The 21,130-nt window shown below is 49.1% G+C and overlaps 1 protein-coding gene across 2 annotated transcripts in view; it reads left to right on the forward strand.

The window, feature by feature from the left end:
- LOC144112865 (uncharacterized) overlaps nt 1-21,130 on the forward strand; it is a 565,400-nt gene that overhangs the window by 470,399 nt on the left and 73,871 nt on the right. For both annotated transcript variants that reach the window (XM_077645681.1, XM_077645682.1), the window contains exon 18: nt 16,196-16,492. In XM_077645681.1, the coding sequence (XP_077501807.1) occupies nt 16,196-16,492 (297 nt within the window). The remainder of the gene's footprint in view (nt 1-16,195; nt 16,493-21,130) is intronic.

Genomic DNA, 21,130 nt, shown 5'->3' on the forward strand with positions numbered 1-21,130 from the left:
GGGGTGCTGTTCATATCACCGCGTTGTTTCAGTGGATATTTTCCATTCTCGCTGGCAGACACTTGACCCTTCCTTGCAAATAGGGCTTCCATCGTTCCTCTTCTGCTGAAATGCAACGTTCCTGCGTCCCCTGCGTCTGCGCCCTTTACTAAAAGGCTGGTCGCTTTATTTTTCGACATTATACTTCCCGGCGAGAGATCGTTAGGCATGTGCTGAAGCCTCATATATCGCTCTGTTCATTTCGACGTCCACAGCCTTTCTCTGCTCTGCGCGTCGATCTGATATTGACCGCATCGCAAGGTCACCCTCCACTGACACAGGAAGCCAGGAACGCGCTGCTGCAGTACCTGTAGTTGGTGTTTATGAATTAATGCCTTCTAGCCCAAGCCGCGTTCCCCCTGTTGTTGCTTTTCTTCGACTTATTTCGCTCTCCGCATCGAAAGCAGCAAACTGGGTTCAAGTCAGGACAGCGGCTACACTTCCCACCCACATTAATTTTGTTTTATTTTTTTGTAGAAAGTTTTAAAGCACATCAGGTTCAGCGAATAGTAGCTCGGCATTCTACGCAATCACTGGTGACAGTCGATAATTCTGGTAGCTCATAGGAGGTGCCACTCGTTGTCTCATGCTGGCGCTCAATAAATCATTTTCAGTCATCATACGCAAGCGCAGCCCAAGAACATTTCCACGACAGCCACCACAAATATTTCGTATAATAAGGTGCAGTATTTGCCACGGTAGCTCCTTTTTAGGCGTCTAGGTGCAAAATATTCAGCACATTTTCAATACGGCACGCTCAATGGGAGCCTTGGAAAATAACAAGCGCATTTCGTGAGCGAACCATCCAGAAGCCGCCGGTCAGCTCAGCCCATGCTTTGATGATGCCCTTACAAGACTAAGCAAATCAGCGGGGACGGTGAAGCAAGGCAAGTAAAACACATCTACGACGTTTCGGCTCCCGTACGTGGGTTTTGCTGGCAGTCGAAGCGAAAGACAAGAAAAGCTGTTCAGCGCTAACACTCGGCTTGATCGATGCTGCCCCAGATAAGCTTACGTTTCAAACAAGTGCAGAAAACAGTGCCATGACTGTAGTGACACCGGCTAAAGACACCTGTAGGCCACTGCAGTGGAGGCGTGACTGTGATCGAACTGGGATTTATAACTTCGCCTAGCTGAGATCGCCGGTCGAAGAGCATGTGCCATCAGCTTGCCGGAATATATATATATATATATATATATATATATATATATATATATATATATATATATATATATATATATATATATATATATATATATATATATATATATATATATATATATATATATATATATATATATATATATATATACTCTTTCGCTGTACCTCAACGCCGTGAATCCGGTTTCCTTCGGTCAAAATGACGCCAGCAGCGGAGTCCGCCGCGGGTTCTCGTCTGCCTCGTGACAGTCAGTCGACGCCGCTTTGCAACGGGATCATGCCGGCAGAGTGTGACGTCACCGACCGGTTCCCCGCGCGGATGTCTCTTACACTGTCACTGTGAGCCGCCAGGTGCCGTCTCTGTCTCGGATAGTGCGATTCCGATCCGCTGTGGCGCGACTCGCCTCGTTGCTCCCGAGCGACGGAGTTTCCCCCTTTCCTTTCGTTCTTTCCTTGTTTCTTTTTTTTTTTTCTCGCTCAGGTTACTTTCGTCCCGACAGCCCTTTGCGTCGCGCTCGAGCCTCTGCCTCAGCGCCTGTTACCACTGGGAGAAAAAAAAAGGCATTAACTCGCGCAACATTACTGCTTCATTCGTACGCCCTAAAGCGGCGTTATGCTACTGAGTGTTGAGCGGTTTTATTGCACTTCTGGCGAGTAAAGCACGCGCCTTTACCGATGGTAGGGAGCCTATGTGGCAGAAGCGCCTCAGTGCTTAGCTCTTAAGCATCAGACATATCGCTAGAAGTCAGCAAATTTTTCTCTGGAGGGATCCTGTGCATTCTTGGTATCTCGCGTATGATAAGCCGAAAACGCGCAATAATCTAAATGCGTCCGTACTACTCTTTGAGGCCGAGTAACAAATTCAGGCACGTTGCCGAAAACTATCGCGGTACTAGACAAGGGAGACTGGCTATGTCAGGACCCTCGATTTGCGATTAGAGCTACGGCCCGCGGCTATCTCGGCGTGCCCGTGGCTGCTTTAATTCTCGCACGTCGGGCAGTCCGCAGCCTTGCAGCCAGCAGACACACGCTGTCTGCATTGTTCGGGCTTAGCATGCGCTAGTGGCGCTACTGTGTTTGTTCTTCACGTCATGTGACCAAGGCACTGGCATCAAAGTTACCCAAGCCGGTGTTCACCCCCCGTATTCTCAAAGCGATACCGATGCGCACACGGGAGCAGAATTTTCATCTGCGTGACGAAATGTACAAGCGCTATGCCGACATCCACCGCAAAGCCAGTGATGTTACATGCCGTAAGATGAAATTCTGTCATTTAGACCTAAAGATTTCGTTTGAACCACTTCTTGCCTGCAGCAGCTTGAAAACTCTTTCGATATGAAAAAAAAATCGGCTTAAGTTCTCTAAAACTCCGTAAAAATTCTCTGTTCGCCAAATTTTGCTCTTGAAATTCCATACAGAAGGAAAAATTTCCCGGATTTAACATTATTGCACAATGCAAGCGAAAATCAGAGTTTGTCACGAACCTAATCATACGGTACGAGCAATAAACAAAAGGGAACTCTTCGTTCGCGCTCCAAAGGTAAATTATTTTCCCTGCTTCTCCATCTAACGTGGTGCAGTATTAAAGTGACTGCGAAGAGAAAAAGTGCCTAGAAAAAGAAACAAATGCAAAGGGCACTTGTCGCCTCATGCTTAATGTGTAATTGCTGACGCGAGTCGAATAAAGCGTTCCCTTTAATATATTGATTCAGCCTTTATAGCTTCGTGATGGAAGCGTCATATCACAGGGATGTCTGAAGGGGTGCGGTGTTGAATTGTGAGTACTAAATAAAAACAAGTTATCCGCTGGTATTATTGCGACTTTATACTGTGTAAAGCAACGTAGAAGGAGTTGAGCCGAGACATTTCACGTGATGAAACGTGATGCAGTGAAATGTAATATTTCAGTCCTTTATGTTGGAATGCTTTCCACGACGCCTGTAATAAGACCGCGTTAGCGCCAAGCTATGACACTCGTTGCCTCGCATTCCGAGGGAATTTCGGTTCTAATCTCAGAGAGCCCGCTCGCAAATACAAGAGGTACAAAGTACGTGCCTTGACGTAGCAAAACCGATCGGCGTGGAAGGTCCAACGCGAAAGGCGAACTCAGCGGGTGCGCCCGTTCCCATTGGCCTAATAGATGCGGTCATCCTTCAGTGGCTCTGTCCTAGAAAAGAGAGAAGCGCTCCATCCGCATACGCGAACGCTGACTACTTTCCTATGCAGCGCCAACGCGCACGGCCGGCAACCTTTGTCCGCAACCCAGCGCTGCGCATACGCGCAACAGTTCCGCAGAAACGGGCAAACTTCCTGCTCCATAACCTGCTATCGAGTCGCGAGCGCGCGGCTGCGCTCCGCAACGCCGCGCCATTGTTAGCCTTTCTTCTGCTTTGCGGTGGCCCGCAGGAGGCGGCAAATGTGAGTACGTACCTTAGCTGCACCCGGCGCTTGGACACTGAGCAGACGATTGTTAGCAGTCGTGTCCGGTCTCTCGCCTTTTTTTCCAGGCGGACTGAAACGGTAACAGCAGTCAGCGCATCTCATTATTTCCAGCCATTTTTTTTCCTCTTCAGTTTGCCGTTCACGGGCTGCAGTGCCGTACTGCGTCAGTATCCACGCACAGCAGCTTGGGCAGGGGAAACAAGCCGTGCGTGAACTCGTGGCCATTAGTCGTGCAGGTCCGAGTTTCACGCTTCTATAGCTGTCGTCTTCTTTCTTGCTTTTTGTCCACAGTGCATTTACTGAGAAGGCAGCTGACTTAGAGAGAGGAAAAACTCGAACAGAGTGTTTGGTGACGTAGGCACAATGTGCATCATTCACAAAACCAAGCGGCTGGGAGGCATGTCGGAATACACCCCCACCCCAAACGACAAGCTAGTAGCGTAGCAGTTAATTAAGCTGCTAGGAGTAATTTATGAACACCTTTCATGCACGGAATGCTTGTCAGAAAGCGACAATTATTACCGGGGCTGACTGCGTGCACAGTACAGTTCCATAAATGCTTATGCAACCATTCCCTGCTCGTGTGACTCCTGAATGTGCTCGGATCTGTTCGTGCATGTTCTACGGGCTAATTCATTCACGCGACACACGTCGTGTAGCACACATTTCCCACGGTGTACGTCACGTATACTGTATCGCTTAAAACCCGAGTGTGCCTCTGCAATGCGATATACGCTGGACTTACAGGTGTAAAAGAGGTGGCTACCCTTTGGAAGTTTTCTTCGTTCTTTATACCCACCCCTCACAGTGCCACCTGCAACCCTAATGAGAGGCGCAGTCTTAGCAATACGTTTCATAAAACCTTAGCGCAGGAGAAAATAACGCAGCCAGGAGGGTCAAGAAATTCGGCGTTGAAAAGTTGTATTTCTTGTCACATTCCAGTGTCACACGTTGTGCACGAAAGTCTAAGCTGATTAACGCCACGTGAAGCGCGAGTGACAACTTTTGTTTGTTTGTTTGTTTGTTTGTTTGTTTGTTTGTTTTTAACGTAGTGGGCGTTCTGCGACACCGTTAAAGTAAATGAGCTTGCAGCGATAAACGTTGAGGATCGAAGGCGACAGCAAGAGAAGCGTAGGATACAGCAATATTCACAGTTTCTTGCGAATATAAACAGCCATTTGTCTTGCTTTTAGCCTGGCGTCAATAACAAGTCCAGCTTTGTTGGACATCATTTTTTAATTGTGAGGCAACTGAGGAACATTGTGAGATATTGTTACGTACAGTCGCTTTCAAAAATACACGGTCCACGGCTCTAGCGGCAGGAGAGGCTGCCGGGCCGCACCGCGGCGCTGCTATCTCCGTCAGGGTATAGGGTGCCTCGATGGCCAGCGCGAGCGCACATCAAGGCACCCTACGTCGGTGGCTCGTTGCGAGGGTGCACTGAGTGACGACAAACTTGATCCTCACCCTCGCGCAGGCACGTAAAGCCCTTCATAAATTTCTAGTGCGGCTTTCTTCTGCTGCGCCGCTGACGCTCACTACGAAGGAAGGCGCCTGGATTCTTGGGCGTCTTTACGCGCAGGAGGCGCACGGCACATGTGGCTCGTGCATCGAGCCTAGGCACCCGAAAATGCGCCAGGGTCAGGTGCAGCCGCTTTGTGGTGCTCTTCAGTCGCGCTGTAGATGCATGCCTAGGGCCGCGCAGCGTCAAGCCACCCCTCTGGGATGTGGTGAAGCCTTGTTTTTCCTATTTTTTCATGGCCGCTTTGTATCTCTGGTTACAAAAAAAAAGCATGTTCTGTGTTTCTTACTTTGGCTGTTTAACAAGCCCCCTTCCGACCCCAGTGCGCGTATATTTAAACTTATAGTTTATGGAACATGAAGACGACCAGGAAAGCAGTTAAACATCATTTATGCAAAAAAGAAGTGGTACGCGTAGTTAAACCCAGTAGCCGTGCGAAAGCATGTGCTCATTCCTCGCCTCTTTCTCGCACCTGCGTGTGCACGCAACCGCGTTTCTCGCTCTCCATATTCACACCCTCTCTCCTCTCGGCGCCAGCTGGCGCGACGCCCTCCTGCCATTGGCTACAGCTGGCGCGACGCTGCTCCGAACTAACCCGAGCATAGCCGAGTCACTCCGAGGCTTCACACAAGATTATCGATTGGGTTTCACCCCGCTAAGTAAGTGCTTTCGCACTGAAAGAGAAATTGGCTGTGTTTTGCTTAGAATTAATGAACTGAAGGTGATGGACGACGTCTAGCTCCTGCTTAGGGCTGAAATGCGCTGGTTTCAGACAATATTCATTGGTGTCCGGCAGTCCCGTAACAGCACACAGCAATCCCAGTCTGATAAACGAAGTTCTACTCGCCGTTCGTACACGGAGGAAACGTTGCATGAGCCCCGTTAATTGTCGTTCACTTTCATCATCTGAGAAGGGCGATGAGGTAACAAGTTGAACAGAAATGCGTCTCAGTTCGTTTGCTTCTAGGTGACATCTTTGTCTTGTAAAAAAGTGGTAATTTAATAACGGACGCTTAATTACACTTCGAACGGTGTGTAGCGTTTTAGCATCAGCTAGCTTTATATAAGGGATCGTTTCGAGGCAGTTTCCATGCTATACCTGAATTGTCATGCAACATGAAGAAATCGTTTTAGTTATTAGCTAACAGGCACTTTCTTTACATTTCTAGATGGACCCGAAGGCTTTTAATACAATAAGGGTACCTGCGGAGACGGTAGAGAAAACAGCTGTCTTAGCGATAGCGAGAGCGGTGAGGACTAAAATCCTGCTCATGATGCGGATGCTCGGGGAAAATCTGAGGCCGAATCTCTAGCTGCAATCTGGCGAGTGATGCTGAGATGAAGACAAACGGAAGATGAAATTACGAAGAGAAAAATGTCTCTGTCGTGGAGTAGATGTGAGGGTCTTAAAATAATCTGATAACCGTGGCTTAACAGTGGCCAGCACATTTGATAGTGCTGTGCCCATAAAACAATACAGGAGGTAGGCAGAGATATCCCCCAACGCAAGCGTATATGCCCAAACAGATGAACACCTATGCAAAGAATTTATCATTTAAGTTTGTTGCAGTGCTGCGGTGAGGCCGAGCACAGCTCCGTTGCGGTGTCCCCCGCCCCCCCCCCCCCCCCCCTGACGGAGGCAGTGCATTCCCCATTTTTTTCCCTACATCCCTCGCCTCTAAAATTTAATAATCATCGCAACTTCATCATCATCATCATGCTGCAGCCGCTTCTGCCGCCGGAGCCGTGTATTTTTTAAACGAAATATTGATGGGAATGGTCTAACCCTCCGATTCTTTGCGAAATCTCGGTTTTAAAGTTCGTCGTCATTTCGCACCGATCAGTTATGACTGCCATAGAAATCCAAAGGGGTGTGTTTCGGACAGTAATTGAGGCAGCTGTGGAATATTCTAAGAGACTATTATGAAAATATTGATCGCAATTGTGTAGTCTTCCGATGCGTAGAAAATCTTGCTTTTAAAGTTTGTCCTGCGCTCGCACCGAGGAGTTATGGCTGCTTATGAAAACCAGTGGGGCGCGTTTTTGATGATAAACTGCAAGAAAACTACAAGCGTCCCGAGGGGTGATCTGCGGATATATTTGATTGTCATGGAGCAATCTTACGATATGCCAAAAAACTTCACTTATAAGCAGCTTCCCGTTGAAAAAATGCGCTGGTCCCAAAATCTCTGGATATACCGCCACTTCTCGGCCTTTATCGCATCTCGCTCGCACGGGCACGTAGAGACGACTGCCGTCGGTCATCGGTGCTGCATTGCCAGGGGCGCGGGCAAAACAACAGCCGCTTGGTCGCAGGGCAGACGACGACTGCTAACGACCAACACCCCGAAGTGGACAGTAATATATCGCACCCGTGACGGCCCGAAACGGTCGTAGCTGATGGTGTGCAAAGATTGCGCGTATTCGGTGGACCGGAGCCCTGGCTGCGCCACATCTCAGCAGCAGTGAGGTGCGTGGACAAGGTCACGTTGGCGCCCAGCGCCGACCCGTGGGTCAGCGGCCGCCGCGCTCGGGACGGCGGGAAGACGTGACCGCAAGCGCGACGGCCGCGGCGATCGGAACCGCTCGCGCGAGCGCGCTTGACTGAGCCGTCGTCTGCCTGACGTGAGGCCCATAGAAATCGCGACAGGATGGTACCCCCGATACAAGGGGGTGACGCGCGCATTGAGTGGTGCTCGCGAGGGTGCGCGTCCTTTCCCTCCCTTCCCTGCGGGTCTCGCGTAATGAAAGACCGATTGGCCTGGAGGGGTAATGGGCCGCTCACGGGAGCAGGCAGCGTGCGCTGCGATCTGCTGCCGGTCTGCGCGCCGCCGCCCGACTACCGGCCCGCCGAACGTCCATTACAGCCACTTGGAGAGGCGCAGTTATTCCCAGCGATTACAGCGGATAGCGGTGTATGCGGACGTGGCGCTGTACGAGGTGAGAGGCATATCGGCGCTCCTCGCGCCTCATTTCCAACAGCAGTTATTTAGGACTGATGCTCTGAATTCGTCGTAAGATTGTGCAGTCGCGTTCTGCCCAAGTCTTCACTTTTGCTCTGTTGCGCAATTAAACTTTAAATCACCCATCTTATTCGTAGCTCCCAGGAAGTCGTATATAAGGGCTAAATAAAGCTTTCAAGCAAACTTTCATTCATACATCGCTAGCAAACTCACCGCTGATGGCCAGGCATTGATACCGATGTTCATCTGTTCTCTATACGAGAACGTTTTCGCGAACCCAAGGGATCCGATCGCGACGCCGACTTAGCTGTAGCCTCCTTAGCTGTGGCGGCCTGTCTGCGAAGCCGTAACGAGCAAAGCCACCGAAACTCTTTTGTGCTGCCGCCGTTTTTGATATCGCAGCTGCACCCTCATATTAAAAAGAGGTGCGGCTGCAATCGCAACCTCTCAAGACAGCAAGGCCAATTCAATGCGGATTTCACTGATGGGAATTTGCGCTTACCAGTCGCATGTGGGGCAGAAAACATGCTGAGGGAAGGCACCGTGGCTCCAGCGGGTCGTTCACTGATGGTTCTGAACGACTGCGCGATTGCGGCGCCATGCGGCGGCGTCTGTCGCCTTACATTCGTGACCTTACTGCAAAAAGTTAGCAATTACAGAGAAATGTCTCTCGCTGCGGTTGGTTTTCAGTAAGCTTTCTGAGGCGTGCGACTCCTCGTTTCATCTGCTTACCTGTACGTAGCCATGAATACCCTGCGATGGAGAAGCATTCTTTTTGGCGTATTCAGTAAAGAAGGTTCAGCTGAAATGTTTGCAGTGTGTATAGCTGGCCCGAGCGCATCTGGGTGCCGCCTATTTGCTCATTACACCCTGAGCTAGAACGATCGCTGAGTAAACGAAGTAAATTTAACCGGCGCGTTTTCCCCGGCTTCCTGTGAGCGCTTTTCTCTAGGCAGAGACAGCAAATATATACTGCACGTTATATCACTGTGGGTTTGTCACCGAGGCAGTAGGTCTGGAAAAAAAAAACGCAAACTGATTGCATTCATCGTTGCTTTTTTCTTGTTGCGTTTTGTTCGGTAGGCATTTCTCTACGGCACGGGATCTAACGAGAGAAGCAGCCTATGCGCATGCGTTTCGCCATGGCGGAACAATTGCCGGTGCAGGGGAAGACTTTCTCTCTGACATATATTTGAATGCGACGCCTGCTGCACTGGGGCAGCCCTCATTAAGTTGATCGCGCGGAGGTTGGGCGTTTTATTGGCTGGGACCGATCTCGACTGCCGACGGGGACTACACTGGGCGAGGCTCCGATCAATCACGCACACGAAGAGACCTTTTTTCCATCCCGCTCCCCCTTGACACCCATTTTAGCGCTGCGTTTCTTTTTGGCCACCAGGAACTCTACTAGGCCTTCTTTGTTCTAGTCAGACGGGTTTATGGGTGTATGGGGGTTTAACGTGCCAAAGCGACTCAGGCTATGAGAGACGCCGTAGTGAAGGGCTCCGGAGGTTTCGACTACCTGGGGTTCTTTTACGTGCACTGACATCGCACAGCACACGGGCCTCTAGAACTTCGCCTCCATCGAAATTCTACCGCCGCGGCCGGGATCGAACCCGCATCTTTCGGGCCGGCAGCCGAGCGCCATAACCACTCAGCCACCGTGGCGGCTTTCTAGTCAGACGTCGTGTTCAGCTATGGACTGTTCCCCCGACCAGATCACCCTTTCCAGCAAAACGAAACCGCAGAACAGGCAAAACAATGCGCGGTGCCAGCTAAAATGTCGGCGTTGCTTCCACTGAAACATATTGACTAGCGCAAACACAGACAGGGACGAAAGTAAGAGTAAGAGACAGGACTTTGGTCCCTGTCTGTGTTTGCGCTAGTCAATATGTTTCAATGCTACAAACAACTAGCCCAAATGAAATCCTTAGCGTTGCTTCCACAACGGGTGCTTTTTTTTATTTTGTACCGCTGACTGCGTCACCTGGCTGCTGCTGGTGAACTGTGCGCGTGACTTGCTCACGCGACGGCCCACTGGGCGCGAGAATAGGCGCAACACCTGGGCCGACGGTATTTTTGCATAGACGCTCGAAGGCGTCAGTGGAGCCGGTATAGACCTGCGCGCCCTTTTCTTTATCGCCTGCCCTCTTGCCGACACCGAACATTCCCGAGCACTGCTGGTAGCCCCTGTGACGTCGTGCGGGGATATAAATGCCCGAGGGCTGGAGCCCGTGACGCATGCTTGCATGCGGCCGCACAAAGCTTCTTTCAGCCCCGCCGCGGCGTTGCCCAAGCTGCGGCATCTGTTACGGGCGGTCGGTGGTTGGCTTGTCCAGTGATTGTATAGTGTGGCACGACTGAAGAGGCTTGAATAGGCGAACATTGCGTATACTTTCACATAGAGAAATGCACGCTCGTGAAGGGCGTTTGCCTAACGTGTACTGTGCTATGATGAAGTGAGCCGCTGTTAAGGTAAGCTCCCTATCGCCATTGTTTTTCCTCAGTCGCAGTACTGCGGTTTTTTCACGCTGTGTGCTTTTTTGTGAATACTTGTTGTGTATCAGCTTGGTGCCCCTTCCTTTCGCTAAACTTTATGACAACACCAGATGCGAGGAAGCCCTCCAAACGATGTTCACCAAAAATTCTGTGCAGAGTCTTAATTGCGACTACCCGTTGCCGAATTTCCAGCACTGGCAAAGCTTGTGTGGTTGCATATGCGGGCTGAGAGTTTCGTGTATCTGACGTCCTTAATGGGATTTGATAAGCACTGACGTTAAGCGGTACACACTGACAGCGTTTTAAGTTGTACCAAGTGTTTCAGGGAAGCCGGCCACTAATTTTATGAAATTGGGTTTTTTGAGGTAAAGAGAAGCCTGTTGCGGCATAGTTATGCCACTGTTGGCGGACGTTTAAAAAACAGACGAGTCATGTTAGCTAGTACAGTCGTTAACTAAATCCCAATAGTTATCGATAGGCGCCTGATTGCAATGAGAGATTTGTGGCCGACCGTTAGTAATAACCACGCCAGTTTTTAAGAGTTTCGAAAACGCGATTATCCTCGCTGCTGTGGCTCATCAATTTGGACCTTTTATCGCGCCATTCAAAAACCGCGCGCCTGCGGGAGGGCACTGAGCGACGTCAGTCAAAATCGCGACACTTCGTGACGCACGTACTATGCTACAATTTCGGCCTCGCCCGCGCTGAAGCAGGGAAGTGGCAAGGAGCGGGGAGCACCGCAGCACGGGTGGGGCAAACACTGTCGCGTAGTAAATGCGTCATGGAGTGTCGCGATTCGCTTGACGTCGCTCAGCGCCCTCCCGCAGGCGCGCGGTTTTTGAATGGCGCGATAAAAGGCTGAAATTGATTAGCCACAGCAGCGAGGAGAATCACGTTTTCGAAATTCTTAAAAACTGGTGTTGTTATTACTAACGTTCGGCTACAAATCTCTCATTGCAATCAGGCGCCTATCGATAATAGCCAAAAAGTTAACTATTTGAATTCAGTTAATCACTTTACTAGTTAGCACGATTCGCCTTTTTTTTACGTCCGCCAACACTTATATTACTGTGCCGCAAAAAGCTGCTATTTACCTCAGAAACCCTATTTTTAAGAATCAATGGCCAGCTTCCCTGAAACACCTGGTATTATTCACGTGGGTTGCAGCGATGGCGTAGAGGTAGAGCATCCGCCTCTCGTGCAAGAGGACCGCGGTTCGAATCCCAGTGCCGCGCATTTCTCCACCGGATAAAAAAAAATCCGTCTGTCGGTGGAATTCAACAACCAGGCCTGTGGCGCGGCCTTGATACCGATGACCAAATACGACAACGCACTCCCTCACCAGAACAGGACTTTCCACTCTGGTGCTGTTCTTGGCCACAAGCTTCTTCCTGTACGAATGCACCAGTTAACACCCGACCCTCAGTCCCCAGCGGCTGCGAAGCAGCTGGCCAACTGGTCAGACCTGTGACGCAGTGGAGGGTGCTGATAATCTCTGGCTTCGGACAGGCCGCCATTAGATATTGAACCTAGCAACGTTTAACGCTGGAACCCCATCGAGTGAGGCTAGCACTAACTGTGCTGTTTGATGAACTAGCTGGCATTAAATGGGAGGCCATGGGGCTTAGTGAAGTTCAAGTATAGGAGGGCGGATGGATCATGTACAGTGTTAAAGAGCGGACACGTACTTGCTGTCGGGGTATAGCGGACCGGCGAGAGCTAGGTGTGGGATCCCTGGTCAACAAGGATACAGCTGGCAACATAGAGCAATCCTATAGCATTCATAAGAGGGTGTCAGGTATTGTAATAAAGTTTAATGTATATATATATATATATATATATATATATATATATATATATATATATATATATATATATATATATATATATATATATATATATATATATATATATATATATATATATATATGTGTGTGTGTGTGTGTGTGTGTGCGTGCGTGCGTGCGTGCGTGCGTGCGTGCGTGCGTACATACATACATACATACATACATACATACATACATACATACATACATACATACATACATACATACATACATACATACATACATACATACATACATACATACATACATACATACATACATACATACATACATACATACATACATACATACATACATACATACATACATACATACATACATACATACATTGCCCCTCAGGGCCAGTGGCATTACAGAGGGGGAGTGGTAAATATACAAAAACAGCGAAAATGCAGTTGGTTACAAGAATGTTTAAATAGCATCTGAATATGCAATGTTAGCTATTGCTACGCGGAACTGTTCATAATTAACAATGCCAGCAACTTCTGCGGGAAGGTGGTTCCAGTCACGTGAGGTTCGCGGCAGGAATGACTGCGAGAAGCATTTCGTGATGCATGACACAATTCCGACTTTGTGATTCGGAACAATGCGGCGGGAAACATAAATTGGCTGGGGGATGAGGTGATCACGTAGAGCAGGATGACGACACAGCTTGTGGAACAGGGCAATACGAAACACTTTTCTACGCGATGTCAGTGTTGGGAGGCAGAGATTAGATTTCACAGCAGTTTTCATAGATTTCATAACATCTATATATAGCCTTCATAGACTACGATACAGCATTTGACTCATTAGAACCCTCTGCAGTCATGGAGGCTTTGCGTAACCAGGGTGTAGAAGAGGCATACTTAAAAGTACTTGAAGATATATACCGGGTGTTTTTTTAACTGTTTACAGACGGTTTTTTAAGCCCTGCGAGAGGTACGTTGATGCGGTCTGTGCAAGTGGACTGTACAGCAAGGCGGACATTATGTACGTGATAAGGCTCAGTGATAAAACGATTAACTAAAATAAACAATTCAACTTTTTTACTGTTCATTTCACGGACCAACACTATATTAAGAAATTGAAGGCTTTTAAAATAGCAGCTATGTCCAGTTTTTAAATTTTGTTGATCGGCAATGCATTTCGAAATAGTTAACGCAAATACACATTTTTTAGCTCGTTAAGTTGGCTTCCCGCAATCTACATTTTTAAAATTCATCGATGGGCGTATTATTGTCGCAGAAATCTGGTTAACTGCTTCTATCGAATAAAATAGACAAATTGCTTGCGTATTTGCTGTATTATAAACGCGAGCGACGCCATTTAAAAAAAAGTGCATTGCGGGAAGCCAACTTTACGAGATAAAAAATGCGTATATTTGACTTAAATATTTCGAACTGCATTATCGATAACAAAAACTTAAAAACTTGACTCAGCTTCCATGTTGACAGCCTTCAATTTCTTAACGTAATGTTGGCCCTTGAAATGAAAGGTAAAAAGTTGATTAGTTTATTTTAGTTAATTAATCGTTTAATGGCTGAGTTCTGCCAGGTACATAATATTAGTCCGCCTTGCTGTACCATCCGCCTGCACAGACCACACCAACGTATTTCGCTCAGGGTTTAAAAAAACAATCTCTAAACAGTTAAAAAAGTTAACAGTTATAAAAAAAACACCCTTTATAGCGGCTACACAGCCGCCATAGTCCACCATGAAGAAAGTAATACAATCTCAATAACGAAGGGTGTCAGGCAAGGAGACACGATATTTCTGGTACTATTTACCGCATGTTTACAGGAGATTTTCAGAGAACTGGATTGTGAACAGATGGGGATAAGAGTTAGTGGAGAATACCTCAGTGATCTGCGTTCGCTAATGACATAGTCCGGCTAAGGAACTCAAGGAACGAATTGCAATGCCTGGCTGAGGAGCTAGACAGGCAAAGCAGAACGCTGGGTCAAAAAATTAATATCCAGAAAACAAAAATTAGCTTTCAACAGTCTTGGAAGGAGACAGCAATCTACGATAAGCAACGAAGCGTTGAAAGTGGTAAGGGAATGTATCTACTTAGAGCCGGTAGTGACTGCGTATGCGGACTGCGGGAGTGAAATAACTAGGGGAATGAGAATGAGGTAAGGTGTGCTTGGCAGGCACACTCAGTTTTTGGATAGCAGTTTACCAGTATTCCTCACGAAGAAATTATACACCGGTTGTGTCTTACCAGTGCTCCCCTATGGAGTAGAAAAATGGAAGGTAACGAAAAGGGTTCAACATTAATGGAAGACAATGCAGCGAGCGATGGAAAGTAGAAGGATAGGTGTAACGTTAATGGACAAGTAGAGGGCAGAGTCGGTCAGGGAACAAACTCGAGTTAATCACGTCGTATAGCAGGATACAAGTCAAGAGCGAAGCGTGAAGTGCTCTCAAAAGAAGCCCTGCAGCCAGTGGCGTCGACCAAATGTCATGACGACGCTGTTAATCCGTGGTTAATCCCGAGTCACGGTACGTGAATCATTTGTAACGCTAGGGTGCCAAGGGATTAACCACGTATTAACCGCGACGTCACGAAAACCGTTCGACGCCATTGGCGGGACGTTTTTCCTTCACAGGCATTTGCCACTTTGTTCTAAAGTTGGATCCGACTGTGGTACGCGCCGGGACTCTTTTCTTCCTTAAATTTTCTTATTAGCCCCAAAATAATTTTTGGTGTCGAAATCAAGAAGAGCCGCCGTAGTGGCTTAGAGGCCATGGTGCTGGGCTGCTGACCCAAAAGACACCGGTTCGATCCCGGTCGCGGAGGTCTCATTTCGATGAAGGCGAAATGCTAGAGGCCCGTATACTGGCGATATCAGTACGCGTTAAAGGACCCCAGGTGTCTGAAGCTATCCCGGAGCCCTTCACTACGGCGTCCCTCATAGCCCGAGTAACTTTGGGACGTTAAACCCCCATAAACGAAAAATCAAGAAGAAGAAATTGACATGGGAAGAGCAAGTGGGAAGGCAAGATAAGCGGTGGTCCTTAAGGGTAACGGAGTGGACTCCAAACAGAGGGCAAGCGTAGCAGGGGGCGGCAGAAAGTCAGGTGGCGGGTGTGATTAGGAAGTTTGCGGAGATAAGTGGCCGCTGCTGGCAGAGTACAGGGCTAATTGAAGGGATATGGGAGAGGCCTTTTTCCTGCAATGAACGTTGTTCGGCTGACGACGATAGCGACGCTCGCATGAACATCGCCATCATCGTCTACCGTCTCGGATGCTTGGTGCTCACTGTACCATAAATGCACTGGTATAGACCAGGAAAAAGACTACAGCTAACGACAGGCTTTTCGTGTGACTTTCATTCTGAGGCCTGCACGTTCGCTATGCGTGCTACCGCCATTTATTAGAAGTCTTTGAACAAAGAAACTGGCTAAACAATGTTCTGGATTACATAATTTTCAAAAACGAATGCGCCGACAGCGTGCATCTTTGTGGGCCATCCCCAGTCATGCCAGTGTCACTGCAAGATTGAACGAAGAACGCTAAAATGACACACTGAAGAGACGAGGGCAGGACACGTAGGTCCTGTCTTGTGCTCGTCTCTTCGTCATCCCATTTTAGCGCTATTTACGCTTTTCAGAAAGTATATCTGCCCAACTGTTCCCCCAATCTAGTTCGTTAAGGTTGGAGGCCTTGCTGCCCGAAAGGGGCCTTCACCCTCATCGCGGCGGCGCCTCGCCTTCTCTGTGTGTGGTCCTGCAGGAAGGTCTGATCCCCGAGCCGCCGGGCCCCGGCGAGAGCAGCAGCAGGATGTCGTCGGCTGAGGCTGACGACAGCCCCGCCGAGTCCTCGGATGGGGCCGGCGAGCCGGCCACACCCACGAGCCGCTCGTCGGGCAGCTTCCTGCGCGTGGTCCCCAAGCGACGCTCGCTCATCCTGCGCCAGTGGATCGGCTCCAACGGCAACCGGTCGCCCACCGGGCTGCACAATGCGGTCAGCCTCAAGGAGTGCTTGCCTCCCTGCTACCACACCGCCAAGAACATCGGCAAGACCATCAAGGTATGCCTCGTCGAGCTGTCTGCCGTCTGGCTGTTACCCCTCAAACCCGCGCCTGTAGGCCCTGAGAAACACTACTGTGGTGGGCTCCGCAATAATTTCTACCGTATGTGGCTTTCTCATGAGCACCGGAAGCCTCAATATACACGAACGCACTGCGTTTTGCCCACATCGGAATGCAGAATCCACAGCAGGGAATGTTGATCCGCTGACGGCGTACAGGCAGGGATGTTAACCAGAAGGTGTTCTTGTTGGCTACCCTGCACTGGGGGAGAGGGATGACGGGATTGAGAAGGGAAAGAGAGAAAGAGCGAGGGGCACGGTCACAATTGGTCCCTGAAGCCAGTCTCTATCACGAAGCACATTAGTCCCCTCTAGGCCTTGAGGGCAGTCGACTACTGTGGCCACGATCCCATGATCTTATCCTCTGTTAAAGGGCGAGGATCGAGGCGGTCCAGAGCACGACGCAGCGTAGATCTTCCGGCGCATAGTGGCAGAAAACCAGAGCTGCTGAGCCATTAACGTCCAGTACTGCCATGGCGTCATGGTGTACAGGGACGATGGAAAGAAACGCAAACAGATCGGAGCCTTAGGCGCTCCGCTGTTCACATTTATTATCATCACGCCTTTACTTCGCTGGTAGCAAAAAGACGCTAGAGTCCTCCGTGATGTGTTCTAGGACGACTCTAAAGTTTTTTTTTTGTTTTTTTGCCACATAGGTGAAAGGCCGATCAAAGGAAATTCGAACAGCGGAGAGCGTAGGCGCCGCGTTGTTCGCGTTTGTTTCCATCGCGATAGTGCGTTGCTGGACGTCAAGACTGCCTTGGTTGCAGAAGGGTGCTTTGCACAGTATTCGTCATTTGGCTCTGCTGGCTTCACTACCCCTTCAACCGTTACCTTCGCGCAGCTGCCGGAAGGTAATGGGCTCCAGTTCAGGACGTAATGAATGGTGGATCTACAGCGACATATGTAATAAAAAACGCACGGTCTACTTTCTCTTCCAGCACCAAATACATTGCTTGATGGTCGTCTTAAAAGTTTTTGGAAAGAAATAAATGAAATGTAGTCCTGTATACATGATCTGCAGGCAGGACCTGCATGTGTTCGGATAATGAAGAGAATTAAGCGAATAACTGCAGAGCACAAAGTGGCGCAGAAGTATTGTGTTTCTGGATGACGTTTGCTTCAGGGCCGTGAGCCCTGCTCTGTGTGCAAATTTTCGTGTTCGACACACGAAAAGTCCCTATAGTCCGTTTCATACATCAGGCGGAATGCTGTCAAAGCTAACGGTCTTGTTGGCGCTGCCTCCATCCGCGACCAAAAAGTAGTGCGTTCCTTGTGGTGAGCGAAACATGGTAAATGCTTTGCCTGCAGGCTTATTACATGGCACATTCGTCATGAGCTTGATTCAATGCACTCTTATTGCTGACGACACGCTGTCGCTTTCTCGTGATTCCGACCACTCGGCCACAGAACAAGCGCGGAGTAACACGCCTCCCTTCATTTTCCTATGCGGACTACTTCCGTGCCTTTCACAGCGTTGCACGTGATGTGCGAAACGGAGTACAGCTGTAGACTATAACCGTGAAGCGCTTTTCCGTTGCAACGAAACCGCCGGCAGGGGGTCTTCGGTCGTGTCTAATACGCACGTGCGCATTGTGCAGAGTTTATGGCTTACTTATTCTTCCTGAAATGGTAGGAATAGCCACTAAACCGCGCGGGCGGAGCTCCAGCCGCGTCTTACCTCGAAGTAGAAAGTAAACGTCTGAGTATCACTACGGCGGCCGTGCCGCCTAGGTAACGGTATACTGCGGTACTTTCCACAAGCGTTCGTCACCTGTGTTGCCACGGCAGCAAAGCGCTGCAGCTTGACAGCCTTCAGGAAACAATAGAGAGCAGTTAGAGGATAAAGGCGCGTTTGAGTGCGTCGTAAAGACAGAACGATATAATAACATTAACGGCAGCACGGTTTCCATACTCTGAAGCATTGAAGAGGCAAATCGTTTGTCAAAGGCGCACATACCACTTCCCAAGTGGCTGCTGCTGCATGCTGGGAACTGCCCTTGAAACACCTGATGTTCGTGTCGCTATAAACAGCAAATAATCTTCAACAGAGGGCCTGCTGTTTGCTCTTAGCAAAACGTGTACAGTGTCGTCCGTCTACCCTCGCACACGCAATGATTAGTGATCACAGTGCTTTTTTTTCCTTTGTCTTCTTGCTGCATCTCAACAACGTTTTGTCTTAGTACAATTCCCGAAGTTTTCCCGACAGGAAAATTCTACCATTAGCAAAATAAATCGAAATCAATGCTGGATTCGGATCCAGATGAAAATCCAGCGAGGCAGCTCTTTTACAGCATGCGTATTAACATGTCGTTCACGACGCATGACTGTAGAATGCGGCATTTTAAATCCGCGAGTGTCGCAAGTAACCAGCAGTACTCAGTTAAAGCTGACGCCAAGAGCCTCCCTCTCATCCTTTGTAATAAATACATATTTCAGGTTCTGTGTACACTGCGTCGATTTTGAATACGCAGTGAAACACTAAGTGTTGCAGCTGTCACTGCAGCGCGGAGCTCAACAAAAAACCCAAATTTTCTTAAAACTATTGTCGATCTTCCGCTTCAAAATAAAAAAAAGCCCCACTGAAATTACCTTGACCGTGTGACCTTTTGAGCAGGCAAATTAATACTCCGAAGACTGTAAAACACTTCACCTTTGCTTTTTTTTAATCTGGCATAAAATGTCGATGTATGCAAGTCAAGAGTCGCACCTCTCCTCTGTTTTGAATTCCTCCCCAACGCGTCTCCCGGAAGATTCCTCGCGTTTCTGTAAACTAGCTCGAGCTCTGGCCAGCGGCAGCAGTGAAGTCAGACCTCTTTGTCTTTGGGCATCGCCCGCAGTTCAGTTAGGTTATTCTGGCTTCACTGGAATTTCGCCCCCCCCCCCCCCCCCCCCCCCCCCGCGAAGCCTCCATTAGCGATGCAGCTGCCTGATCCGAAGAAAGCGGGAGGCGCGACAGTCACCCTCCCGAAAATGTGCTCCACTCTATTGGGTCCAGACACGCGAGGCAGGGATTCTAGCGTCATTATCCGCCGACCGAGAAAAAAAATGTTCTTCGCCGGAGAAAGGCGAAAAAATAAAAACGGGGTTCGAGGAACGTTTCGTCTTTTTTCTTTTTGTTTTCATCCCGCATTTCCCCGTGCCCGTAAAGGGAGACGAGCGTTTGCTTGTTTGACGGCTTTGTTACCGCGGCCTTTTTGCGGCCACGTTCCCTTTTCGCAGAAGTGTCACGACAGTGCCCCGAGTGCGAAGGAGACCACACTCTCCAGCAGTGCACTGTACTCTTTCCATATTTAGGTCTCCCTGGTGTCGACACGAACGCGCTCTTGTGGCTCACTTTCGCGAGCGTCAGGCGTTTTCGCAAAACTGTACGGCGCGGAGGAAAACCGCAGATCGCCATCCTCCCACAGGCGCCTATAGGAGATAGCTGGTGTTGCCGCTACCATCAAAAGGGTTGCCACAAACAGCGCGCGCTGCCTGCACGCGGCAACCGACGCTCTGTATTTTCCCCACGACGCGAGCGCACAGCTTCCTTCAATGCGTGTGCGCATGCGCACAAAAGTGGAGTGGCGCAGCACTCGGCTCGCCACCCCATGCCGAGTTTTAATTTTCCCTTTTATCTTCCTTTTTCTCGCTATTTTATACGTTTTATTCTTGGTCTTGTTTTCTTCTCCCGGTTCCACATTATGCGCATGCGGGGAGTTTTAAAGGGACACTGAGGAGAAATTGAAGTTGGCTTGTATCGATAGAATAGCAGCTCCTGATCACAAAAACGCCACTCTTCCTGAAAACAAAGCTCTTGTAATGTAGAATATAGCAAGAACCAAAATACAGGTGTCGCCGCCACAGGCCAATCTCGCAAGTACAAGCGTGATGACTTTTTAGGACAAGAGGCGCCACCTTGGAAGAATTTTCCTTACTTCATGGAAGCCACGAATCTCTGAGGCTGGCAAAGGAAGGTTGCGCACCGCACCGCTAGCTGTCAGAAATCACGGAGTCTGCGTTTACGTCACGTATCACGTCACTCCGTTCTGAGACGTCATAAGAGTTGCCGTGGCGTCATAAGAGTTCCCTGAGTTTGAATCCCAGCGGCGGGAAAAACTTTTTCATCTTCGAATCCAAATTTCTTTGAAATAAATGCATCTCTCGCGCCCGGACAAGCGGCAACAAAGCCATGAAATGCCGAACTATCAGATTTTGCTAGCAAAAAAAAATGATAGAGTTCTCCTCAGTGTCCCTTTAAAGCGAAACTCCGGTTCTCTTGCAGCCCCAGACATGCTGCGATGGTTCAACTTTCCTTAGCAGTGGCAACAGACAACTGTTGGAGTGGGAGGCTGGGTAAGGGATGAGGGTTGGGTTGGGGAGGAGGGGGGGGTTCGATCCCGAGTGCCGCCGGGTACCCACCGGTGATACAATGGGTACAAGCTTTCCCCTGGTCTGGTGCTGGGCTTCTTTGGGGTGTAATGCTTGGGAAATGGGTCTTTGACCCCACCATGAGAAATGGCAAAAAGGGCCACAAATGGGCTTCTACCGCACGATGCGGATCTAAGGTTGTTGACGGCGGAACTTGTCGCTTAC

Source organism: Amblyomma americanum, chromosome 1 (assembly GCF_052857255.1).
Source record: "Amblyomma americanum isolate KBUSLIRL-KWMA chromosome 1, ASM5285725v1, whole genome shotgun sequence".
NCBI lineage: Eukaryota > Metazoa > Arthropoda > Arachnida > Ixodida > Ixodidae > Amblyomma > Amblyomma americanum.